The following is a 23,181-nucleotide window of genomic DNA, read 5'->3' as shown; positions in this document are numbered from 1 at the left end:
ATGTCCTGAAGATACTCAAAAAGTTTCGGGGTAGCGCCACCTTGTGGTCAAAAGTTGTAATAAAATGTACAAAAATGCTAATAACTTTTGATTAAATTAGCCTATTGTAATGAGACTGGTCATAATACATTCATTGGCTCATGCCGAGAAGATAGATACCAATTTTGCCATATTTTGCAAACATATCTGTGCTCCATCTTGTTATTTGTTAAAAATCTACTTTTTCAAACTCATCCTAGACCGTTTGTCCGATTTTCACCAAAATTGATCCGTATCGTCTTCAGACCATGCTGACAAATAGTTATGGATTTCGGATTGATAGACAAAACAGTTTTCATATACCACTGCAACAGAGTTGAGCCATGATGCAAAAATTACTCTTGAGGCTGTATCTCTGCAATGCTTTGACATATTGACACCAAACTTTGCATGTGTCATTGTCATCTCAATCTGACTAAACCACATCAGTTTCGTAACAGTGACACCTATTGGTCGAAAGTGATAAACCATTAAACCATTATTATTGACTGTATTTAAAATTTGACTGCTATTTTGCCTAAAATCAACTTAATAGGTCCTTAATGGCTCATTGTTGCAGTTGGCTTGAGACTTCCAGCCATGCTGGCATGTCTTGTCTTCTTCTTTGCGCTTGGCCCCGATAATGGCTGCTTGCAGCTATATTTAGGGGCCAAGCACCGAAGGTGCGGAGGCACCTATTGAAATCGTTAGTGTTCCTATTATTATTATTCTGCTTCTTCCGCCATAGGAGTCTCTGGCAGCCCATAGAACCGTATGGTAAAAAGTTGTGAAATTTGGCACACTCATAGAGGCCAGTCTGAGCTGTCACTATAGCAAATTTGGTGCCTCTAACTCAATCCCTCTAGCGCCACCACCTGTCCAAAGTTTCACTCATATTTATGCTTATAACTTTTGACCCCTAAGGGCTAGAAACAAAATTCTTTTTTCATCGGATTCCTTGGCTCAAGCCGATTCGATTTCACCCTATGATGTCATTTTCCGGTATGCAAATTTTCCCGCCATTTTGAATTTTCTGAAAAACCTACTTTTTCGAACTCCTCCTAGGCCGTTGCTCCGATTTTCACGAAAATTGAAACAGATCATCTTCAGAGCATGTTGACAAAAAGTTATGGAATTCAAGTTGATTCGTCCAATCGTTTTCAATAAACGCACAAACAAATTTTACGTGGAGGTTGCAAAAACACACTAAAGGCTATATCTCCGCAACGCTTTATCGTATTCAAACCAACCTTGGTACATGTCATCACAAGCATGACTTGAAGCAACATGCAGCGTTTCGGCGCAGCGCCACCTACCTGTCCGGAGATACGAAAAATGCCTATTTTGGCTTATAACTTCTGAACCGTTTATCCAAAAATCATAAAATTGGTCTCATTAGATTCAGGGCGTCATGCCGAGTCGACTGATATCCAATTTTACCATGTCGGCCATTTTGGATGTCGGCCATTTTGAATTATGTGCAAAAATGCTGTATTTTATGAACGCATGAACGGATTGTTATGAAACTTGGTATGGGTCATCACCACGATGCCCTGAAGTAGCCTGAGAAGTTTCGAAACAGCGCCACCTAGTGGAGAATTTTTTTTTTCAAACGCTTATAACTTTGGGTGTGGTTGACATATTTTGATGGGAGTGTGTTTTTTGGTCTCCTGAATCCTTGCCGACTCCAACGATACCAGACTTGCCAGGTTTCGGCATATGGTTTGCGCAGAGTTGTAATTTAGTGCTTAAAAAACATTTGCTGATATCTTCGAAACCGCTAGTCCGATCGAGACGAAACCAGCCTCAGAAGTTCGGAAACATAGGTCGATAGCTATACGCTAATGCCCAAATCTCAAAATATTGATAGTAAGGGGTAGTAAAATCCAATCAAAGTCAGGTGTCAGTCCTTTTTTACGTGTTTTTTCATATAAATGTCTATAACTCCAAAACAAAATGAGATATTTTCACCAAACTTGACACACATATGTATGGGCTCACTATGAGGACACATAAAAAAATTGGTGGGATTGTGCCTCTTGGTGGCGCTATAATAAAACAAAACATGAAATTCCCATTGACTTCAATGCAGTATTATGGTTTAAAATGCTAATGCTATAATTTAAGAATGCATTAGCGTATCGTTACAAAACTCGGTATGTGTCTTCCGCTCCATGTCCTGAAGATACTCAAAAAGTTTCGGGGTAGCGCCACCTTGTGGTCAAAAGTTGTAATAAAATGTACAGAAATGCGAATAACTTTTGATTAAATTAACCCATTGTAATGAAACTGGTCATAATACAGTCAATGGCTCATGCCGAGAACATGGATACCAATTGTGCCATATTTTGCAAACATATCTGTCCTCCGTCTTGTTATTTGTTAAAAACCTACTTTTTCAAACTCATCCTAGACCGTTTGTCCGATTTTCACCAAAATTGATCCGTATCGTCTTCAGACCATGCTGACAAATACTTATGGATTTCGGATTGATAGACAAAACAGTTTTCATATACCACTGCAACAGAGTTGAGCCATGATGCAAAAATTACTCTTGAGGCTGTATCTCTGCAATGCTTTGACATATTGACACCAAACTTTGCATGTGTCATTGTCATCTCAATCTGACTAAACCACATCAGTTTCGTAACAGTGACACCTATTGGTCGAAAGTGATAAACCATTAAACCATTATTATTGACTGTATTTAAAATTTGACTGCTATTTTGCCTAAAATCAACTTAATAGGTCCTTAATGGCTCATTGTTGCAGTTGGCTTGAGACTTCCAGCCATGCTGGCATGTCTTGTCTTCTTCTTTGCGCTTGGCCCCGATAATGGCTGCTTGCAGCTATATTTATTATTCTGCTTCTTCTTCTTCTTCTTCTTCTTCTTCTTCTTCTTCTTCCGCCATAGGAGTCTCTGGCAGCCCATAGAACCGTATGGTAAAAAGTTGTGAAATTTGGCACACTCATAGAGGCCAGTCTGAGCTGTCACTATAGCAAATTTGGTGCCTCTAACTCAATCCCTCTAGCGCCACCACCTGTCCAAAGTTTCACTCATATTTATGCTTATAACTTTTGACCCCTAAGGGCTAGAAACAAAATTCTTTTTTCATCGGATTCCTTGGCTCAAGCCGATTCGATTTCACCCTATGATGTCATTTTCCGGTATGCAAATTTTCCCGCCATTTTGAATTTTCTGAAAAACCTACTTTTTCGAACTCCTCCTAGGCCGTTGCTCCGATTTTCACGAAAATTGAAACAGATCATCTTCAGAGCATGTTGACAAAAAGTTATGGAATTCAAGTTGATTCGTCCAATCGTTTTCAATAAACGCACAAACAAATTTTACGTGGAGGTTGCAAAAACACACTAAAGGCTATATCTCCGCAACGCTTTATCGTATTCAAACCAACCTTGGTACATGTCATCACAAGCATGACTTGAAGCAACATGCAGCGTTTCGGCGCAGCGCCACCTACCTGTCCGGAGATACGAAAAATGCCTATTTTGGCTTATAACTTCTGAACCGTTTATCCAAAAATCATAAAATTGGTCTCATTAGATTCAGGGCGTCATGCCGAGTCGACTGATATCCAATTTTACCATGTCGGCCATTTTGGATGTCGGCCATTTTGAATTATGTGCAAAAATGCTGTATTTTATGAACGCATGAACAGATTGTTATGAAACTTGGTATGGGTCATCACCACGATGCCCTGAAGTAGCCTGAGAAGTTTCGAAACAGCGCCACCTAGTGGAGAATTTTTTTTTTCAAACGCTTATAACTTTGGGTGTGGTTGACATATTTTGATGGGAGTGTGTTTTTTGGTCTCCTGAATCCTTGCCGACTCCAACGATACCAGACTTGCCAGGTTTCGGCATATGGTTTGCGCAGAGTTGTAATTTAGTGCTTAAAAAACATTTGCTGATATCTTCGAAACCGCTAGTCCGATCGAGACGAAACCAGCCTCAGAAGTTCGGAAACATAGGTCGATAGCTATACGCTAATGCCCAAATCTCAAAATATTGATAGTAAGGGGTAGTAAAATCCAATCAAAGTCAGGTGTCAGTCATTTTTTACGTGTTTTTTCATATAAATGTCTATAACTCCAAAACAAAATGAAATATTTCCACCAAACTTGACACACATATGTATGGGCTCACTACGAGGACACATAAAAAAATTGGTGGGATTGTGCCTCTTGGTGGCGCTATAATAAAACAAAACATGAAATTCCCATTGACTTCAATGCAGTATTACGGTTTAAAATGCTAATGCTATAATTTAAGAATGCACTAGTGTATCGTTACAAAACTCGGTATGTGTCTTCCGCTCTATGTCCCGAAGATATTCAAAAAGTTTCGGGGCAGCGCCACCTTGTGGTCAAAAGTTGTAATAAAATGTACAAAAATGCTAATAACTTTTGATTAAATTAGCCTATTGTAATGAGACTGGTCATAATACATTCATTGGCTCATGCCGAGAAGATAGATACCAATTTTGCCATATTTTGCAAACATATCTGTGCTCCATCTTGTTATTTGTTAAAAATCTACTTTTTCAAACTCATCCTAGACCGTTTGTCCGATTTTCACCAAAATTGATCCGTATCGTCTTCAGACCATGCTGACAAATACTTATGGATTTCGGATTGATAGACAAAACAGTTTTCATATACCACTGCAACAGAGTTGAGCCATGATGCAAAAATTACTCTTGAGGCTGTATCTCTGCAATGCTTTGACATATTGACACCAAACTTTGCATGTGTCATTGTCATCTCAATCTGACTAAACCACATCAGTTTCGTAACAGTGACACCTATTGGTCGAAAGTGATAAACCATTAAACCATTATTATTGACTGTATTTAAAATTTGACTGCTATTTTGCCTAAAATCAACTTAATAGGTCCTTAATGGCTCATTGTTGCAGTTGGCTTGAGACTTCCAGCCATGCTGGCATGTCTTGTCTTCTTCTTTGCGCTTGGCCCCGATAATGGCTGCTTGCAGCTATATTTACAATTGGCTTTTGCGACCAAGAAAAAACAGACGGACCGCCAAACTAGCCGGATTACGCCCCTGCATGTTATTTAACAGAGCTAAAGGTCTTTGTTAGGTCTTTTTGTTGAGGTTGACTCGTGTCTTATCATACGACACCTTCGTTGTGTATTCACATGTGTATTTCAATTCTAACGTTCAGTTCAAGTAGAAGGCAACTTCGTTAAACGACGAAATAGGCCATTCGTTGCATAGAGTTGTAAATGTTTCTTATCTTACTTCATAATAATTTTAAACGATGACATAAATAAAAACACTTGGCTATATCTATCTATCTATCTATCTATCTATCTATCTATCTATCTATCTATCTATCTATCTATCTATCTATCTATCTATCTATCTATCTATCTATCTATCTATCTATCTATCTGTCTATCTATCTATCTGTCTGTCTGTCTGTCTGTCTGTCTGTCTGTCTGTCTCTCTGTCTGTCTGTCTGTCTGTCTGTCTGTCAGGATTTCATTTTTTTTCTTATTCGCTGAAATTCTCAAAACTTGTTGAACCTCCATCGAGCAATTGTGCACATCATAAAACAGTTTCTCCTTGTTGTAAACAAACTGCAAATGCTTTGGTACAGTCTTGTTTCCTACATTATCAATTGCTTACAGCGGCGCAACACCAAATTTTGGGACCTTGGTACAAACCATCTTGCTGAGCCCCCGTACCAAATACCATAGTGATACCAATGCAATGGGTGGGGTATTGCATTTTTATCATAAAAAACACTTCAAACGCAAACAAAATAAGCCACACTCTGATTAATGTATATGTATGTATAGAAAACTGACTTCTAAGGGGCCCTCCTGCCTCGGGCATGGGTACTCGGTACTCTTTACCCCCCCAGTCCGACGCCCCTGATTGCTTATGTCATGTTTATCAAAATGTATTATACTGGTTCTCATGGAATAGTCTTACCTCTCAAAACATATATTGGTTCCTTACATAAGTCATTAAATGCAAAACGGTTGATATAATGCATTAATATGCATTTGTTATTTTATTAGACATGTGTGTAATGTGTCCTGAACTGATGGATCGTGGAGGAGAATTTTGAATTTCAGTAATGAAATGTGAAGGGCTAGATCAACCAATGATCAACCTGTGTTTTTAAAATAGCTCAGATATCATCTCATGAAGCTTCATTTGGCAATCATATAGAAAGATGACGACATAGTGTTACAATTGCTTATAATGGAAGAACAAAGGAAACAAACAGGGTCAACAGCCAGGAACTCACTTGCATTTTACATTATAGTCTCGTCTTTTTCCTTTTTCTTTATATCGCAATGATATTGTACTGTAATTTGTTTACAGACCAACAGTAAAAGTGCCACTGTGAATCATCTATTTCAGTCACTATCCCATGTTATATAGTCCAAATTTGTGCTGTGGAAATTTAAAATGTATATAGTGCAGTCTTGTGATTTTTTTACATTTGAAAATACTGAGTTATATTGACAACATAACTAAGCATTTCGATTGTCTTGTTTGTGAACAATGACACAAGGACTTGTCATTCTAATGGGACTGATGTGTTCATTGACATAAATACTTACTTTTGAGAGATGAACTAAGGAATTTGAGCAAGTTAAAGGCTTTTGCAGGGAATCCATTGTGTGGTGCTGTTTGTATGAATTGTATTGAGAAATGCACTGACTGGTTTGCAAATCTTAAGGATGTTTCAAGAAATTTACCAAAGCGACTGAGAAAAAAAAACGGTAATTAAGTGAAAATATCAGTTGATATCAAAATGTTCAGATATTATATATTTTTCAGGGACAGTGTGGGGTTAATATGCAAACAGTTCACTATATAATCTTCATTACATTGCTTCAGGCAAAATGGGTGCATAAAGCTTGATGCACTTTTTAATTAAAATCACATCACAGTTCCTCATTTCTTTCTTGTGGAAGCTATAGACTTTTTTTATAAACTGGCTCTTCTTCGTCAAATAACACTCAAAAAAATGAACTTACGATGCTGTTCACTTTATTTAAGCATTGATTTAACACCATTATATCAGGTTTCTGGTTCAAATGTAATTGAATCATGTTAAACTGACTTAAAACCGTTACTCTTTGACATAACTTGATGTTTTTATTTTGAAATAACATATTTCAATCAAGTAAACCAATCAAACAGGACTTTCACTTCCCATCATGCTTTGCAAATGAGCTGAATTTGGAGAGTAAATGTATAAATAAAGTGCTATTGTATGCATTTCTAACGAGATGAGAAAATGGAGAGACTTTTTAATGTTTCATGTTTTGTTATGTTGGTATTTAAAAGTTTATGTTATGTTAGTGTTTTTGGACGTTACCATTGTGGTGTAGTGTAGAGCATGTGCTTGGGGTAAGGATCTGCTTTTTATTAAATAAAATTAAGTTGTTTTAATAATAAAAAACAACTACTTTGGGCATGCCATGGATTTACCTAAACCATCTAGCCAAAACAATCTTGTAAAGTAAAAGGTTTTGTCAATGTTGTACAAAAAAAAAAGCATTTCACTAAATAAAAATAACCAATTAAACTGGATTACTTGTTTTGTTTTTTATTCATTTCAGAGTAATTAAACTTAATAGTTTTGGACAGAATTAAGAATGTTAACCTGATTTAACTAAATGGCATTGAATTAACTTTACGTTTTAAAAAAGGACCTTTACCTAAAATAAACATTGTTAAATAAATTCAACATAACCCAATTACGTGGAACCATAAAAAATAAAAAAAATTAAGTAAATCCAACATATAATTTTTTTGAGTGAAGAGTTGACAAGGGCTGTAGTTGTCCTTTTGTCAAGGTTGTAAAAAAATGTGTGTATTGTGACACTGCATAAGGGCCGAAAAGCTACCAGAATAAAGAAACAGTGAAGAACTGATGCCAGCCATTCAACCAAGGCAATTTCTTTCATTTACACCCATTTGAATTCCTTATTTTATGAAAGATAAGAAATAACCCTGCTCTCCCACAGGCCCGTGTAATGTGCAAAGTTTTCTCTTTGTTTTCACTCCTCATAAGACCCTGCTCTCTGATTTTATGGCACAGTCAAAACGCTATAATGCGCAGTACATTGACAATTACTCAGTATTTGCTTTTCTCCCATGTAACTTAAATCTCTACCATTGTTAATTATTCTAAATAAATATATGCATTATGTCAGTATAAGAAGAAAGAAGAAATATGGGGGCAAAGACCTCACAGATATTTATAAATCAAATGTAAATTCAAGTCCCAGTTACTCTTAATGTTGTCACATTTACCTAGTTAAATAAACATTACATAAAAAAGAGAAACCAAAACCAATTCTGTATTTTGTAACTATAGCTATGTAATTAATGCTCTTTTAATTAAAACTAAGTATAAATCTCATAATAAATATTTTTCCACAAAATAATAACTAATGCAACTAATTTAGTTTTGTTTGTATTCATTTTGACACTATTTTCACAAGTAACGTGTACATTTTCAAAACCCGTAGTACAAAAATCCAAACCTGATGTAATACTTTCATTTAGTTGCACATATTTTGTTATTGTTTCAAGCTAAATATTGAGTAATATGCAAGGAGAAAATGTGGTTTAATCACAGAAACACAACAGTATTATCTTCTTTCAGTTTAGTAGTACTTTTAACAATCAATTGGTTCAACAGCAAACGATACAAGATGTTTCAAATGCCCTTTGTTGCTGAATTAATTACAGTACAGTTTTTTAATTCACTTTGGTACTATTTTCACAAATAAGGTGTACATTTTCGAAACTCTTAGTAAAAAAATCCAAACTGATCTTGTAACACAGCCATTCTTTCAAAACCTGATCTCATGCTTTAATTCAGTTGCACATTTTTTCAGTCCACAATATCATTGTTTCAAACACAAGATTATTGTAATATGTAATGAGAACATTTGGTTTATTCATTGAAACACAACTGTATGATCTTCTTTCAATTCAGTACTTTTAACAATCAGTTCATCCAACAGCAAACAATGCAAGATACATGTTTAAAATCACCCTCGTTGATGAAGTAATTACAGTAACACAGGCTACAGATGCCACATAAGAAAATATGCTTACATTACTTAAATTATGTAAATTAATCCATAATGTTTGTAATAGTATCTATTCAGTGTGTTAAAGGTGTGATAAAGTTATGACCCAGCCATGAGGTTATGGGCTATAGAACTCACTGTGCCATATGACTGAATCTATACTGTAGCTGACCCTTATAAGGGTGAGTTACAGTAATGTGGAAGTCTCTACCATGGTCATCTGTTCACATGGCATACATACTGTAATGTACAATGCTATATTTGATTCCATCCGTCTTATCCATCCCTTTTATTTGCTCTATGTCCACTCACACACACACACACACACACACACACACACACACACACACACACACACACACGTCTGGGTATACATAGACGTATTGATTTTTAAACTGTACAAACTGTATATTCTCTCCCCTTACACTACCCATCACACAAGTCTTTGCACACTGCATTTTTACATTTTCAAAAACAAAAAAACAAACCAAAAATCTGTAGGATTTATAAGCTTTTTTCCTCATAGGGAGAAAAAAATGTCGCTGCAAGGACAAGGATTTAGGATATCTTTATAGGGACATTTTGTCCCCATAATGTAGTTTACCAGGCCACCCACACACAAACACACACTTTGAACATAGTGGCTATAATCTAAAATAAAAAGCTTTTAATGTAAAAATAATTAATCACATAAGGTCATCCATATATCGGAAATGGCAAACAAAGTAGAAACTAAGTCTATAGAATCAATATCTGAAGAAATATATGTGTACCAAATGATTATTTGATTAACCATGTGATCAGTTGGATTAAATAATAGACAAATGCATTAAACTGAATGGGAAGAGATGCAAATCAAAAGTTTGATAGTATGAGATTTATAAAAAGGTGCCTACTGTGAATGAAACATTTAGATGAAACTCGTATTTTGTGTATAGTGAAAATTATACTTTGTGGTTTTGTGTATTGTACAAACACAATTGAAAATATTTGACAGAATGAAATGTTTGACAAAAGCGACCGTTTGATGATCTATTGTGATATTAGCACTATGAGTTTTGAAAATGTACACCTTGCTTGTGAAAATAGTACCAAAGTGAATAAAAAAACTGTAATACAGTTGCCACAAAAACTACATAAAGAACTTATAAGAACTTAGGTAACCGAATCCATAATGTTATAGTGTGTTATCAAATGTTGGATTTAATGCCATCTCCCTTCTACTGATGCATCTCAATTTCTTCTCCATTGTACTTTATCTGGCTCTATATTCACAAATAGCAAATCTCTCTCTCTCTCTCTCTCTCTCTCTCTCTCTCTCTCTCTCTCTCTCTCTCTCTCTCTCTCTCTCTCTCTCTCTCTCTCTCTCTCTCTCTCTCTCTCTCTCTCTCACCCCCACCCCCACTTTGAATGATTACGTATGTAAAAAAAATTAATTGCATTTGGTAATATTAGAAATTGCAAAAAGTTTTAAACTGTGTGTGTGTGTGTATATATATATATAAATATAAGCGTATGATCAGTTGGACCTTTATGAAAGGCAGTTACTGTGAATTAAACATTTATATGAAACAGTCATTTTGTGTAACGAAGGATATATACTTTGTGATTTTCTGTATTGTAACACAATTGAAAATATGCTGAAATGTTTGAACTTTTGAAACTTTTGAAATTTGTTAACCAATCATATCCAATAGCATGACGGAGGCATTGCCTTGAATGACTTTCCCCATTCATTTTCTATTACCCCCACCAAACCCATCGCACCATTACGAGGTCTGTTAAAACTCAATGGGCTCAGGGGAGTCAAGAGAGACTCCCGCTGTAACTTCATCTGACTGCTGGTATTGATGTTGGACAGTGTTACTTTAAAAACGTGTCACATTGTTAATATTTGCATTGTTTTATTTTTGTGTTTTATTTTTGGAATTATTTTGGAATTATTTTCTCATTTAACTTTTGCATCCTCAGAGGAACTCTCTTTGGAAGTCCCCTCTTGTTACAGTTGCAATTGTAATTTTGAAATTACACTGCAAATTTGAGAAATAAAGCTGCAAAATTTACACATAATGTCTATAGTATTGTAGGCCTAATTGCAAAAGAGATGACATAGAATGATAACAACAAAGCTACAATAAAGTGTTCTGTTCTGGGCTAGAAACAGGTTTATTTATTTCACATTATATGTGTCTGTTGTATATCTGCATAGCACTCAGCTGGAGGCCCCTGACAGTCTGGGGCCCCGTTGGCACAGTCCACAATCTACCGTATCCTTTGAACGAACAAAAGGACCAAACATGAAAGCCTTTATTATTATTTATAAATAGTTGCACATGAAAATCGTAGATAACAGTATAAAAATTAAATTAAATAAAAAAACACTTTAAAATCTAACCTTCTAGCAAAGTCTGCTCACCTGATCTGCAGGAACTCCGACCAGGTAGGACTTCGGAGGAAGGTGGCTTTTGTGACCAGTGCACGCGGCAACGGAGCCTGGTCACCTGTGGGAACGCAGCCGGCTTTAGGACCCAGCGTGCGCGATTTTCCTCTCCAGCTGCTGCGGCGATGAGGGAAGATCGCGAGGAGAAACCCAAAATTCACACAGTTAAATCCTCCACTGAATCATACTGTCGGACGGCAACAAAAACAACAGGCTCAGACACTCCCTCTTGCATTTGGATGAATACGTCAAGTTCCGATGCGTAGGAAAACAGTTTGGGGCCGTTAAGGTAAGGCGGCGCGATTCCATGCGATTAATAACAAAGGCGCTATACTGGCGAGCGAGGGGGCATTAAAGGGGGCATTGCACAACGCAATGGAGGGCGACAGTCAACTCTCTAAACTTTGCACTTGTACATGAGTGCATCAAAGTCCTAACATCCTGTCATGCCGAGATCAAACTATCTCAAACGGTTAGATGTATCAATACAGTGCAAAGACAACATGCGGCAACATTTGAAAAATACATGGATAATGTTATGTCCTAAACTGACCGCACGCGATCGCAAGAGCCAATGTCATTACGTGCGGTAAGGCCTACGAAAGTGATGCATCGCGCAAATGCGCGGTGATTCACGCTGCAATAAGTTTGGATATCTTTTGCATCCCCTCAACCTGCCCACTTCATGTGCTCGCTCTCCCACCCTTGCGACACTACCCCAGTCATCATGCAGTGGAGCGTTCACCGGTCAAACACCTCAGTTTACACTGTTGCACGGCCTTTCTGTTGTCATTTCCCGTGCCAGTTCTTTTAATTGTGTTTTGAAACTAAGTTGTACATGTTGCCTAAGAGGTGACGCTCATTTGCAGCTACACCAGGCCTGTTTAAAGCTGCTAATGGTGGCAATTTGACACTAACCAAGACAAACTTTTCAGAATATCCTTTATTTTAACGTAATGTGTAGGCCTTCATGCTGATAGATAGATGATAGATAGATAGATAGATAGATAGATAGATAGATAGATAGATAGATAGATAGATAGATAGATAGATAGATAGATAGATAGATAGATAGATAGATAGATAGGTAGATAGATAGCCGATACGTTCACGTGTAGAGGAGCATGTGCACGTTCGTCTCGTTTGCGATATTTGAGCTTTTAATAATGAAATGAGTCCTCGGTGCAGACACTGCGTCTGTCTGTTGTGATTGTCTTACTCGTATGTTGCTGTTATAATTAATTAATTCCCTGTATTTTTACGGCAACATCCGTGTTAGAGCCTCGACAAGACGTGATGCTCTCAGCGCAGTCTACGGGGTCAGTTTGCATTGGAGCAGTTATGACAAAAATAGGTCAGTTTACGTAGATGGTTTTCGGGAGGGACAAAACGGCAAATGTGTGTAATATTGCATATCACCCGATGATGATGATGCTGATGTCGGTATAAAACCCATTCTTACGCTAATCATCACAAGTATGAGCGTCCTCGAACTTAACAGACCTCTATCTTTTGCTGCTCTGCTCTGAAGACTGACTGGGACAGTGACATTGATTGGTTCTCGTGATACTCATTATAATACAGTGGTTACTGAGCATGATGTCTAAATGGGCATTGTAAGAAAGAAAAGTTGGACCACAAATAATGAATGACTAAAGATGCTTCAGTCAGTGATGCTTCAACCTGTTGGAAAGATGTTCAAGATGTTATTGTCAAATTGTGGGACATAATGTGACCCTGGTCCACAAAACAGGATCCATAAGGGTATTATTTGTTCAGATTTATACACTAAATAAATAACCGTAGCAATTTAGAAGAGATACAACTATTTGAAAATCTGGAATCTGAGGAAAAAAAATAAAGATAACAGCTATTCTAAATATTACTAATAATAAAAATGTGTTGAAATATTTATTACAGAATACATTTTACAAAATATCTTCATGGAACATGATCTTTACTTAATATCCTAATGATTTTTTGCATTAAGAAAAATGTATAATTTTTGACCCAAACATTGTTGGCTGTTGCCACAAAAATAGCCTGTGTGACTTTGATGATTTTGTGTTCCAGGGTCACATATTCCTATTACTGGTGTTGCATGTTCCTGATGCTGGTGCATTTAAAAAAATGTTCTCTGAATAAGCGATTGTGTGAATAATGTTGAATATAGCAGGGAAAAGGCTGATAGGATGTAATAAAGAGTGTCTGGCTGACATGCTTACAATGCACAGCGTCTGAGGCTGAAAAGTAAGGGTTGCTTGTTAAATCTGAGATCAAAGAAACCAGTGAATGGCTACTGTACAGCTGATGGACCTGATGTAGCTATATCATCATGCCCATTGTCTTGTCCTTGATACAAGGAAGATAACCCCAGACTGTTTGTGTCTCCCTGTTGAAAAAGTGATTATTTCAAGATAAGCATAACAGGCAGCACAACAAAATCTCTTAAAATCACCTTATTTAAAATATGACAAGAACAGACTTCATATCAACAGGAGAATATGTTTAGTTATGATCATTATCCTTATGTGTTTTTAGTCAAAAGGAAAAAAATGACCCGTTTTCTTATTTTTTTTGTTTATTTTTTTAAGAGTGCATGGCAAAATACATCTTGAATTCCTCCTGTTTGAATGCCAAAGCTGCACCAAATCTAATAATGTTATGTCAAGGTAGTTCTCGTATTGTCTCGCTTTTGCATTAAATAACCGAAATAAAAAAATAATAATTTACTGCTTGATCTTATACATGATTTAGCCTTCAAATGAGGGAAACAGCTCAGATACTGAATGGATTCACAGATGTTTCAAATAAAAATAACAATAACATGTGTTCAACAGCAACTGAAGAGTAACCTAGTAACAGTCCATCACCCTTGAATTTTAAAGTAGAACTCTATAGATATTTTGTGACAGCTGATGCTAGTTGTCACCTGGCAAAACATACCCTAAAATGTGAAGGTCAGCGGTGAGCTTTTTTAGAAGGTAATAAGGGTAAATCCACCTGAGGATCCCAGTTTGAATAATTTAAACATGATTCACCTAAAAGTGAGTTGGTTAGGCCTCATGATGGGGTTTTAATTGAAAAGCTCTCATGTATAGCGCAGCATGTTTTAACAAAGAAGATAAGGTTTCTCACAGTGAGAAGAATCCGTTTCCTTTAGGTTGAAAATATAAACAAACACATCTCGCCCCATGAGTGTGCACATAGTGTGGATCTTCATGTGCATCTACTATTGATCGTTCCCTGGATGTCCTGTATAGACATCGGTCTCGTGGCTCTACTGAAATAGTTCGAGAGCCAGCAGGGTTTTTATTAATTCCGCTGCAATGTTTGTCTCAACTCTTTTTGTGGCGGCCCACGTGTGCGAATCTGAAAACGAGATTATACAAACATGCACGCGCTACTCCGCGAGCCTCGCGTGTTGCGTCCGGGAGCAACCGTTTAATTGAGAGAGAGAGGGTGTATTTTCACTTTGTTACTCGGGTAGGGTTTGCAGTTTAGCGCACCGTTGCGATCCCCTTTCCCCTTGAGCGGCTGGATTCTCGCGGTGCATGCTGGGATCTGCAGTCCTCGCTCCTCCCTTCTCAGGGCAAATGCGGTTAGGGCGTGGATGTCGGAGCACTACAACTCCCACACGAGCTCGGCTCCATCTGCCCCTCTCTCTCTCCCACCAGACCAGAGACAGAGAGATACGGTACGAACCCCCCCGGACTTTCAGAACCGAAAATCGTCGAGATTAGTGAACTGCGAGCGACAAGAACGGAAGACCGGATTAAAGCCCTTATCTTGATGAGCAAACATCTTCCAAATGTCGGTCAAACGGGTTGGTGCACGTTTGTACAATCTGACATCGTTATTAGGCTCGCTAATTGCCTTTTGGAATTATTCGGGGTTGTATAGACGAAGGAGTCGGTTCTGGGGGTGGCATGTCATAACACTTTTATTGTTGGAGCGGCTTCGCTATGGAAACATTTTGTGTCGTACGGTGGCAGAGTAATGCAGACCGAGTTGTTAGAGGGGAGACTTCGCTGCGCAGGGATCTGAAAATCGCTCCTTCAGTTTCGTACACCTTGCTCCGTACTAAATAACGCTCTCCCCGCGTGTCACGCAGCACAAGTGACGATAATAATAAGGAGCGTATGGAAAACTCGGTGACCCTATTAGTTTCCAAACACTCTTCGAGGGCAGTGTGGAGAAAGACAGCTAAAGTACGATGTTTCCTCGTGAAGGAGATATCATCCAACCTAAATGTGCGCGTGACATTTCTGTGCCCGTGTATTTTGTGTCGAGTTCTAATTCAGACGTCATTGCTCGGCTCGCGCTTAGCGATAAACCAACGGTCACTTTTGTAGTTTGACAGGATTCGGCCAGTACGAACGCGTCGGTTAGTTTGGCTACATTGTGGCCACACGGACTGTAGGTTTTTATTTCGGCTAATCCCCGCTCGCGGAACCTACATTTGGTTGTTTTTGTGTTTAAACATCGGCGTTATTTATCACTGACTCCCATTTCGGCACGCGAGGCGCTTCGTGTCACCTGAGAGTCTTGTATTGTGTGATACGGTTTTTTAGTAGCTCCAGCTAGAACGAGCGAGTGGGTTGGCCAGAGAAACAAACATTTTCGTCTGTTTTAGGACGATGCTCTATCCTAATATCAAGCTGGCTGTGGATACGTGACATTGGCTGGTCATCGCCTGCTTTTCAGCATCATCCTTTGTGCATATAAGCTCCGGGCTGCGGAGCTCCGACAGACTGACCGGGAGACCACGAGTGTGTTGAGCTCCAGTCTAGAGAGGAGAGACGATGCTCATTTCCTCGTCTCCGTTTATCATTGCGCTGGTAACCCCATTCTGAAGAACGAGGGCTGGAGAAAAACACGGGCTCCCACTCCCACTGATCCCGTGTTTTCAATAATTGAGATGCCTCAAGATGAAAAACGTCGATAACGAAAATTATCGGTTCTATCTTTAGCAGTAGATATAATCACGCGAATAACACATCATAAACTTTCCAGTCATAAGACTTTAGCTAAAGGCCTATACGGCTTGGTTATGCCATGCATACACTTTAAGTGTAGGCTACCGACATCAGTTGGATCTCATTTTAAGTCAGAAAGATAAGCAGTTCATATTTGAAGACTGCTGTCACCTGTATCGTCAACGTGGAGCCGCTGCGCTCACCTGCATTCTGATGCGAGTTTACGGTGTTTATGCTGTTTGCATATGGGGCTCAGGTGTTTAGATTTGGTTATTTGTGATGCTTATGATGGCGTTTGGAGTAATATCCATTCGTATTCAGTCATATTTTTTTTCTTCAATTAAGAAGAACATAATCTCGGGAGATGGATCGGGGTGATTTTGTCTCGAATGCAACAATGTGTAACTTCAGTTCACAGCTCAGAATAATCTTTTTTCCCCCCATATGCATGACAATCTTTTCAGATATTTCTAGGCAACGCATGGTCATTACAATGAGTGAAAGTCACATTTTATGATCTGCTTTATTTTGCATTGCCTATATTTAGTAAAACAGAATTTACAGTTTTGTTATACATAAATGATTATGATAATTTGAAAATCTATTATGACAGTAATTTAAATTTACCACTAGTTTTTAAAATGATTTAAAAATCCCTATTCGCTAAGCATGCATAACTGGAAAGGTTATGGAATTTAATGTTAAAAAGTGTGGGATTCCGGTCTATTGATTTGATCTGTTGGGCTCTGATAGGAGTTTTGCAAGGCCCCACACACAACACTATTGGAATTGGATTAAATCACAGCTTGACCATCTCATTATAAGTAAACATTTTAGTAATGCACACTCTGACTGTGGACATGAGATGCTTTGCCTTTATCTAATGCCTGTAAAAGCGTCTGTGTTAGACACAGCATCACAGTAATGGTTGCTCTGTTATATCTGCTCTGTTGATGTTGTCTTGATCTACTGCAGTTTGTCCCACTGAGGTAATGAGGCAGTAAAACCAGCATCAACTATTGCATGGCCCTGCATCCTTTATCCTCAACCCCTGGCTTTTGTGGCCTGTCATGCACTCGACCATTCCCCTCTTTTGCGGCGTGTGAGTGTTTGGGATCTGATCAGTAGTGTGCTCTTCTTCTTTAAAAATGAGGGAATTAGAGTACGCAGACTTTGACCACGTGCAATGTGGGTTAAGAGGATGTTGTTGCAGTAAAAACTGTCCCTTCAGCTGTGGGAGCTGAGGTTTTTGCTCTTCTCGGTTTTTGGTGTTTAGGCACTCTCTTGTGTACTTGAAACTGACTTGCTCACAATATCAGAGAGAGTCATGGGTCAAACTCAGCGTTTCATCTCATAATTTCGTCTCCTACATCAGAAGACGACAGCATGCATATGCAAACGCATAATAAAACATGTAAATCGCTGGTATATGGTTCAGAGATAATTGTATTATTTTTAACTCATATTATTTAAATCTGAACGCTTTAAGTTTAATGTCTATTCCTACTGAAGCCGTGGTCTGAAGGAAATTGTGACATCTCGACTAAGGAAACCTCTTGTTACTCACAGGAAGTTTCCAGCCTGTCTCACATGTGTAACAAGATAATTTATGTTGTTGTCTCATGGTTGGAGTGTCATATTTATTAGATTAAAGCTCATCCATGTCCATCTTTTGTTAGAATTCTAAAATTGTTTATTTTAGTAATTTTGGTTTGATTTAATTTCTGGAAAATGAGATTGACTAGAAAATGAAATGAAAAATGACTAGAAATGTTTTACATCACTCAAAATAATTGGAAAGTTCCTGAAAATAATGTGCATGACACACATAGTTCTGCACTACTAATAGCGTTTATTAGTTGTAAGAATGTTGATAAATTATAACCAACTAAACCATTTTAGTTGCCGCTTAATTCAAATGCCTCTGCAATGTGTAATGTAGAGAGTGCAGTGATCTATATTATACATTTGATTTAGTTAATGAGGTCTGAGTTGACCTTGGCTGAACTATACAACATTTATCTTTTGCAATCAATTATAGGTATATAAAAAAAATAATGAAGTGAAAAGTCAACAACATGGCTTAGCTATGCCTTTTCTGTTTGATGAAGCAAACAGAATTGTTATCTTGTTATCACAAATGTTAACCTCAGTTGAAAGGGGTCAGAATGTTGTCCAATAGCAGATTATCGACTGATCAGTGAATGATTTATCTTTATTCATGAACGTTAAACAAATCAAAAATCAGTTTTTAATGTTCCAAATTCTAACTTTTAATTTGAAATAATTCTACACACTCAATTTGTTCACTTTTTTAATTATCTAATTCTATTACAGAACTGCAGACTACTTAAAGGAGAATTCCATAAAGAGTCACTTGTCCACACACAGTAATGTGTTGAGAAAACCCCTATGCAGGTAACATATATTTTATTGTTAAAGCCTCCCTTCTCTCTTTCATGTTTTTTTGTTCTTTCACTTTCTCCCAAAGTCAAACTTACTTCCCTGTTTCTCTGCTTAGGTGGATCCCTCACCAATGAATGTAGGGGATGGAGGGACGGTGAGCAGAGAGAGCAGTGCCCCTACCCACGTGTCTGAGAGCATGGTGGGGAATCCACAGCAGTCACTGCCTCTTGAACTTAGAGGTGACATACCTCAAAGTCAGCAGAATAAGCTGAGGGCGACCACAGACTGTAAAACGCCCAACGTCTGCTCAGAAGCCAGCAATTCAAATCATTGTCCCCCAATCCAAACCTCCCAACCCCACAGCAATGTGTTTAGCACAGATCCCGTGAGCACACTGTTACCTGATCGGACTGAGCTTTCTAAAGGCAAGGTTGACAGTGCTGGCATCTACTCCCCTCATCAGTGGCCTTGTGGGAAAAAGGTCACCGCAGAGGACCCTGTGAACTCTGTTCACTCTAGTATAAACCTAAACAAGAAGACTAACGCACCAGCACCCACCCAGCCTGTGATAAGTGTTCCATTAGGGTTCCAGTGCTCCACGCTTTTTAAACCTGGCCAGCCTGTTGCTTTCCTTCCCCCCTCTAATTTTTCCTCTCCTCTCTGTAAGATCACTTTGCCACCAGGTTTAGGTCAGATTGCAGCACTAAGAGAAGCCACTGCAAGCCAGTTTCAAAAGGACTGCCCAGCACCAAGCTCTTGTTCAAGCGCTACACCTATGCTCAAAACATACCCATATCACTTTTCAATGGGGAGAGGAGCCGGTGCAGAAAAGAAGCCTCAGTCTTCAGGATCTAAAGTAAGGTGTGATTCTTTGTCCAAGGGCTTTCAAGGTGGATCTGAGCATAAAGCCCTAATGTCTGTCCCAGCCCCAGCTCTAGCCCTTCCAGTACAGCAAGCCACACAGGGCTCGGCTCCTCCAACCCATTACACCATTTCTCCCACTGCTGCCATCTGCTGCAGCCCAGCTCTGACAAATATCACGACTCAGAGTCGGCTGCTTAGCCTTGTAGATAAAGGTTCGACGTACAGAGGTGCTGAAAAGACCTCGTTAGCGTATTTAAAACCAAAAACTGTGTCCACTCCAGAGGAGCATAATATTTCCTGCCCCGTTGAGTCAAGGGATGTGCCCCTTGATCTGTCTGCAAAGTCCAAGCGACAAAAAAACATTAAAGATACTCAGAACAACCCATCAATGGTCACGGAACATCATTCTGCTGACTCTCATCAGAAAAATGCAGCTGGTTCTAAAAAAGTTAATTCTTTTGGGTCATCCAGTTCATATGACACCCAGAGAAATGGTGGAACACAGAAGTCATCTTCAAAACTAACTAATCACCATGTTTTAGAACCCAATGCGTCCTGGGCCAAGGGCTCATCTCCTAGTTCCTTGAATAATCTCCCGGGAACGTATGTAGGAGTAGCAAGCCCCATTCTAGCATCTACTTTACGTAACAAAGATGGAAAAAGTGCTGCTTTTGTTGAAGATTTTCAGACATTTGCCAAACAAGAAACCATCTCAATCATTGATCAAGGAGAACAGCCGGTTTGTAAAGAGAGAAAAGCACCATTTGCTGTTAAAGGTGTTCAGCATAATAAAGGTGGTAAGCTCTCGACAGGTACTCAACAAGGTTTTTTATCCACCCAGTTATCTGCTACAGCAAATTCACAGCCCCACCGGAAATCTGTTGTTGGAAAAGAAGGGGCCCTGTTTACACCTCCAGTTAAATCCTTGTGGCATCCACCTTGTGTTCTTTCCCAAGGATCATCTCTGCAGAAGAGGCCAAGTCAGACTCAGGCCCCAAAGACTAAGAGCACCCTTGGTTGTGAGAGAACCCTCTTCCATAACTCCCATTTAAGCCCAACTAAAGTAGAGGATGAAAAGTGGGAGAAGGCCAAATCCCCCCTGTCCAACCTGGAGTCAATAGTGAAGCAGAAAACTCTTGAGACCACTGCACTTATTGGTGAGAACTACTGTAATCTGTCTTGTGTGGGATCCAAGAGGCCTGAGGTAGCCAGTGTGCAGAACAGGTGTCAGGACTCTACATTGCAGCAGGCTCTTACAACTGGTTCTCCTCCTTTTAGGGCCATAGAAGAACAGGTCATGAAGTCAGACAGAACCTCTCCACAAACAGATGCTACAGCAGCTCTAAGCAGACCGGAGATCACAACCACTCCTGTGCCCAAGGATAAGGGACGAGATAAACAGGCAAAACAGACAGAAAATCTAGTGTCTGATAGTAGACAAAAAATGAAATCTAGTACCCCTAGTAAAAGGAGTGCTGCCAGTTTTAAAGGAGAATGGAAGGAAAAGAAATTGGCTCAACAGCTAGAGGCTGAGATAACAAAAGAGGAGAAGGCATCAGAGAGGAAGGCTTCTTCTCATGTTAAGGTAGAAGGAACAGCCTTTTCCCTCCTTCAGAGCCAGACTGTAGAAGCAGAAGGAGAGGCAAAAATGAATGGAACCAAAGAGGAGATACCTTCCAAAGGCAAAGTATCCGCCACCAAACAGAAGAACCCGAAAAAGCCTGCTAAGGAGAAGACACCTTCTGAAGTGCAAAAAAAGACTATTGCCGTAACTAAAAAGCAAAAAGATAAAGACAGACCATCAGTCAAGCAAGGCCCCCACCATAAAAAGGTACACTTTATTTTACTCTGAACATTTAGTGGTACATTTTTATTATAGAGTGTGTAATATTTCACCAACAATTGCATAAGCCATTATAATTTCCCTTAAAGGGATCACTCAAAAATGAAAATTGTCATGTCATAATTTATTCACCACCAAGTAGTTCCAAACCTCTATGATTTTCTTTCTTCTGCTGAACACAGAAGGTATTTTGAAGAATGTCAGCAACCAAACTTGACCTTCAAAGTATTTTTTCCATATTATGGAAGTCAATAGGACCCATCAACTGTATGGTTACCATATGCTTCAAAATACCTTTGTTTGTGTTTAGCAGAAGAAAGAAATTCATACAGGTTGGAGCAATTTGAGGGTGAGTAAATAATGACATAACTTAGATTTTTGAGTGAACTATCCCCTTAATTCACACTGAAAAAAATAATCTGTTGAACGAACATAATTAAATTAAGGAAAACATTTCCAACACAATTTAATTATGCTTTTCCAACAAAATCTAATTGGTTTTAAATAATTTGTTAGAATCTTGTTGTATGAACTTAAAATAATTTAGTTAAAACTAAAAAATGTCATTCCAACTAGATACAGTAGGATAAAAAGGGGTAGAATTGATGACCATATTTAGTCTATGGGAACTGTCACATTATTTTATTGTCTTCTATAAAAACTATTAGTCAATAACACTTGATCACTTGCTAATTGTAACATGCAAGTAATGATCAAGTAAAGCCTTTCTCATCACTGGCATTAGCACAGTTACAGCTCATTGAGAACAGCACAAGGTCTACACTTCACCATAATGTAACCTCAAAAAAATAAAAAAATAAATCTACACAACATAACTTTTAAATGTCAAATATAACTGTTAACTATAACATCAAACGTTAACAGGTCTTTTCCTTTACTAAAAAACAAACAAATTAAACAGCACTTAACTTCAACATTTACTCTCATGATCTATCTCGATGCAAAGCATGCTGGGAACTAGAAATACACTGCCTAGTTAAATTAGTCATGTAGTCCCAACACAAATGGTTAAGGTTAACTTTAACTTTATCATTTAACGTAATAAAATGTAGTAAAATGGCAATTAAGAAAAAAAAAACGAAAGATTTTTGTTGTTTCAGCTTATTTTATTTAAAGGTGAACTATGTAGTATTTTTGCAGTAAAATATCCAAAAACCACTATGCCAGTGTTATATATTTTGTTTAGTTGAGTACCTACAATATCCCAGATGTTTCCAACTATTTGTAAATTGTGAGAAAATTGCTATTTTAACTAAGGACAGGGACGTTGCAGCATTGCATTTGAGAGAGTCGCCTGTCAATTGCGTCATATCTGCGTTACCCTCGGTTTCGGCTTTTATTTGGCAGGAGCGCTTTACTCTTAGCAGTGTGAACAAGTGAACGCACAGAGTAAAGTCATAACATTGTTTTAAACACACTTAAATGTATCTAATATGATAAACAGAGCTCCATTACCTCAAAATCATAACCGGAAGAGCGGATCTGTGCAGGCGCC

At 38.3% G+C, this 23,181-nt stretch overlaps 1 protein-coding gene across 4 annotated transcripts in view; it reads left to right on the top strand.

Moving 5' to 3' along the window:
• The first annotated feature begins 11,717 nt into the window (after nt 1-11,717).
• Nucleotides 11,718-23,181, top strand: part of bcorl1 (BCL6 corepressor-like 1) — a 33,350-nt gene continuing 21,886 nt past the window's right edge. Inside the window, exons 1-3 of one of the 4 annotated variants that reach the window (XM_067457341.1) lie at nt 11,718-11,862; nt 18,890-18,970; nt 19,074-21,653. In XM_067457341.1, coding sequence (XP_067313442.1) covers nt 18,965-18,970; nt 19,074-21,653 — 2,586 coding nt within the window. In that variant the 5' untranslated portion in view covers nt 11,718-11,862; nt 18,890-18,964. Of the gene's footprint in view, nt 11,863-15,230; nt 15,400-18,889; nt 18,971-19,073; nt 21,654-23,181 lie in introns of those variants that run through there. The other 3 variants (XM_067457343.1, XM_067457340.1, XM_067457344.1) reach the window with 3 other exon arrangements.

The sequence above is a fragment of the Pseudorasbora parva genome, chromosome 11 (genome assembly GCF_024679245.1).
Source record: "Pseudorasbora parva isolate DD20220531a chromosome 11, ASM2467924v1, whole genome shotgun sequence".
NCBI lineage: Eukaryota > Metazoa > Chordata > Actinopteri > Cypriniformes > Gobionidae > Pseudorasbora > Pseudorasbora parva.
This window is presented reverse-complemented; position numbering and strand designations above follow the sequence as displayed.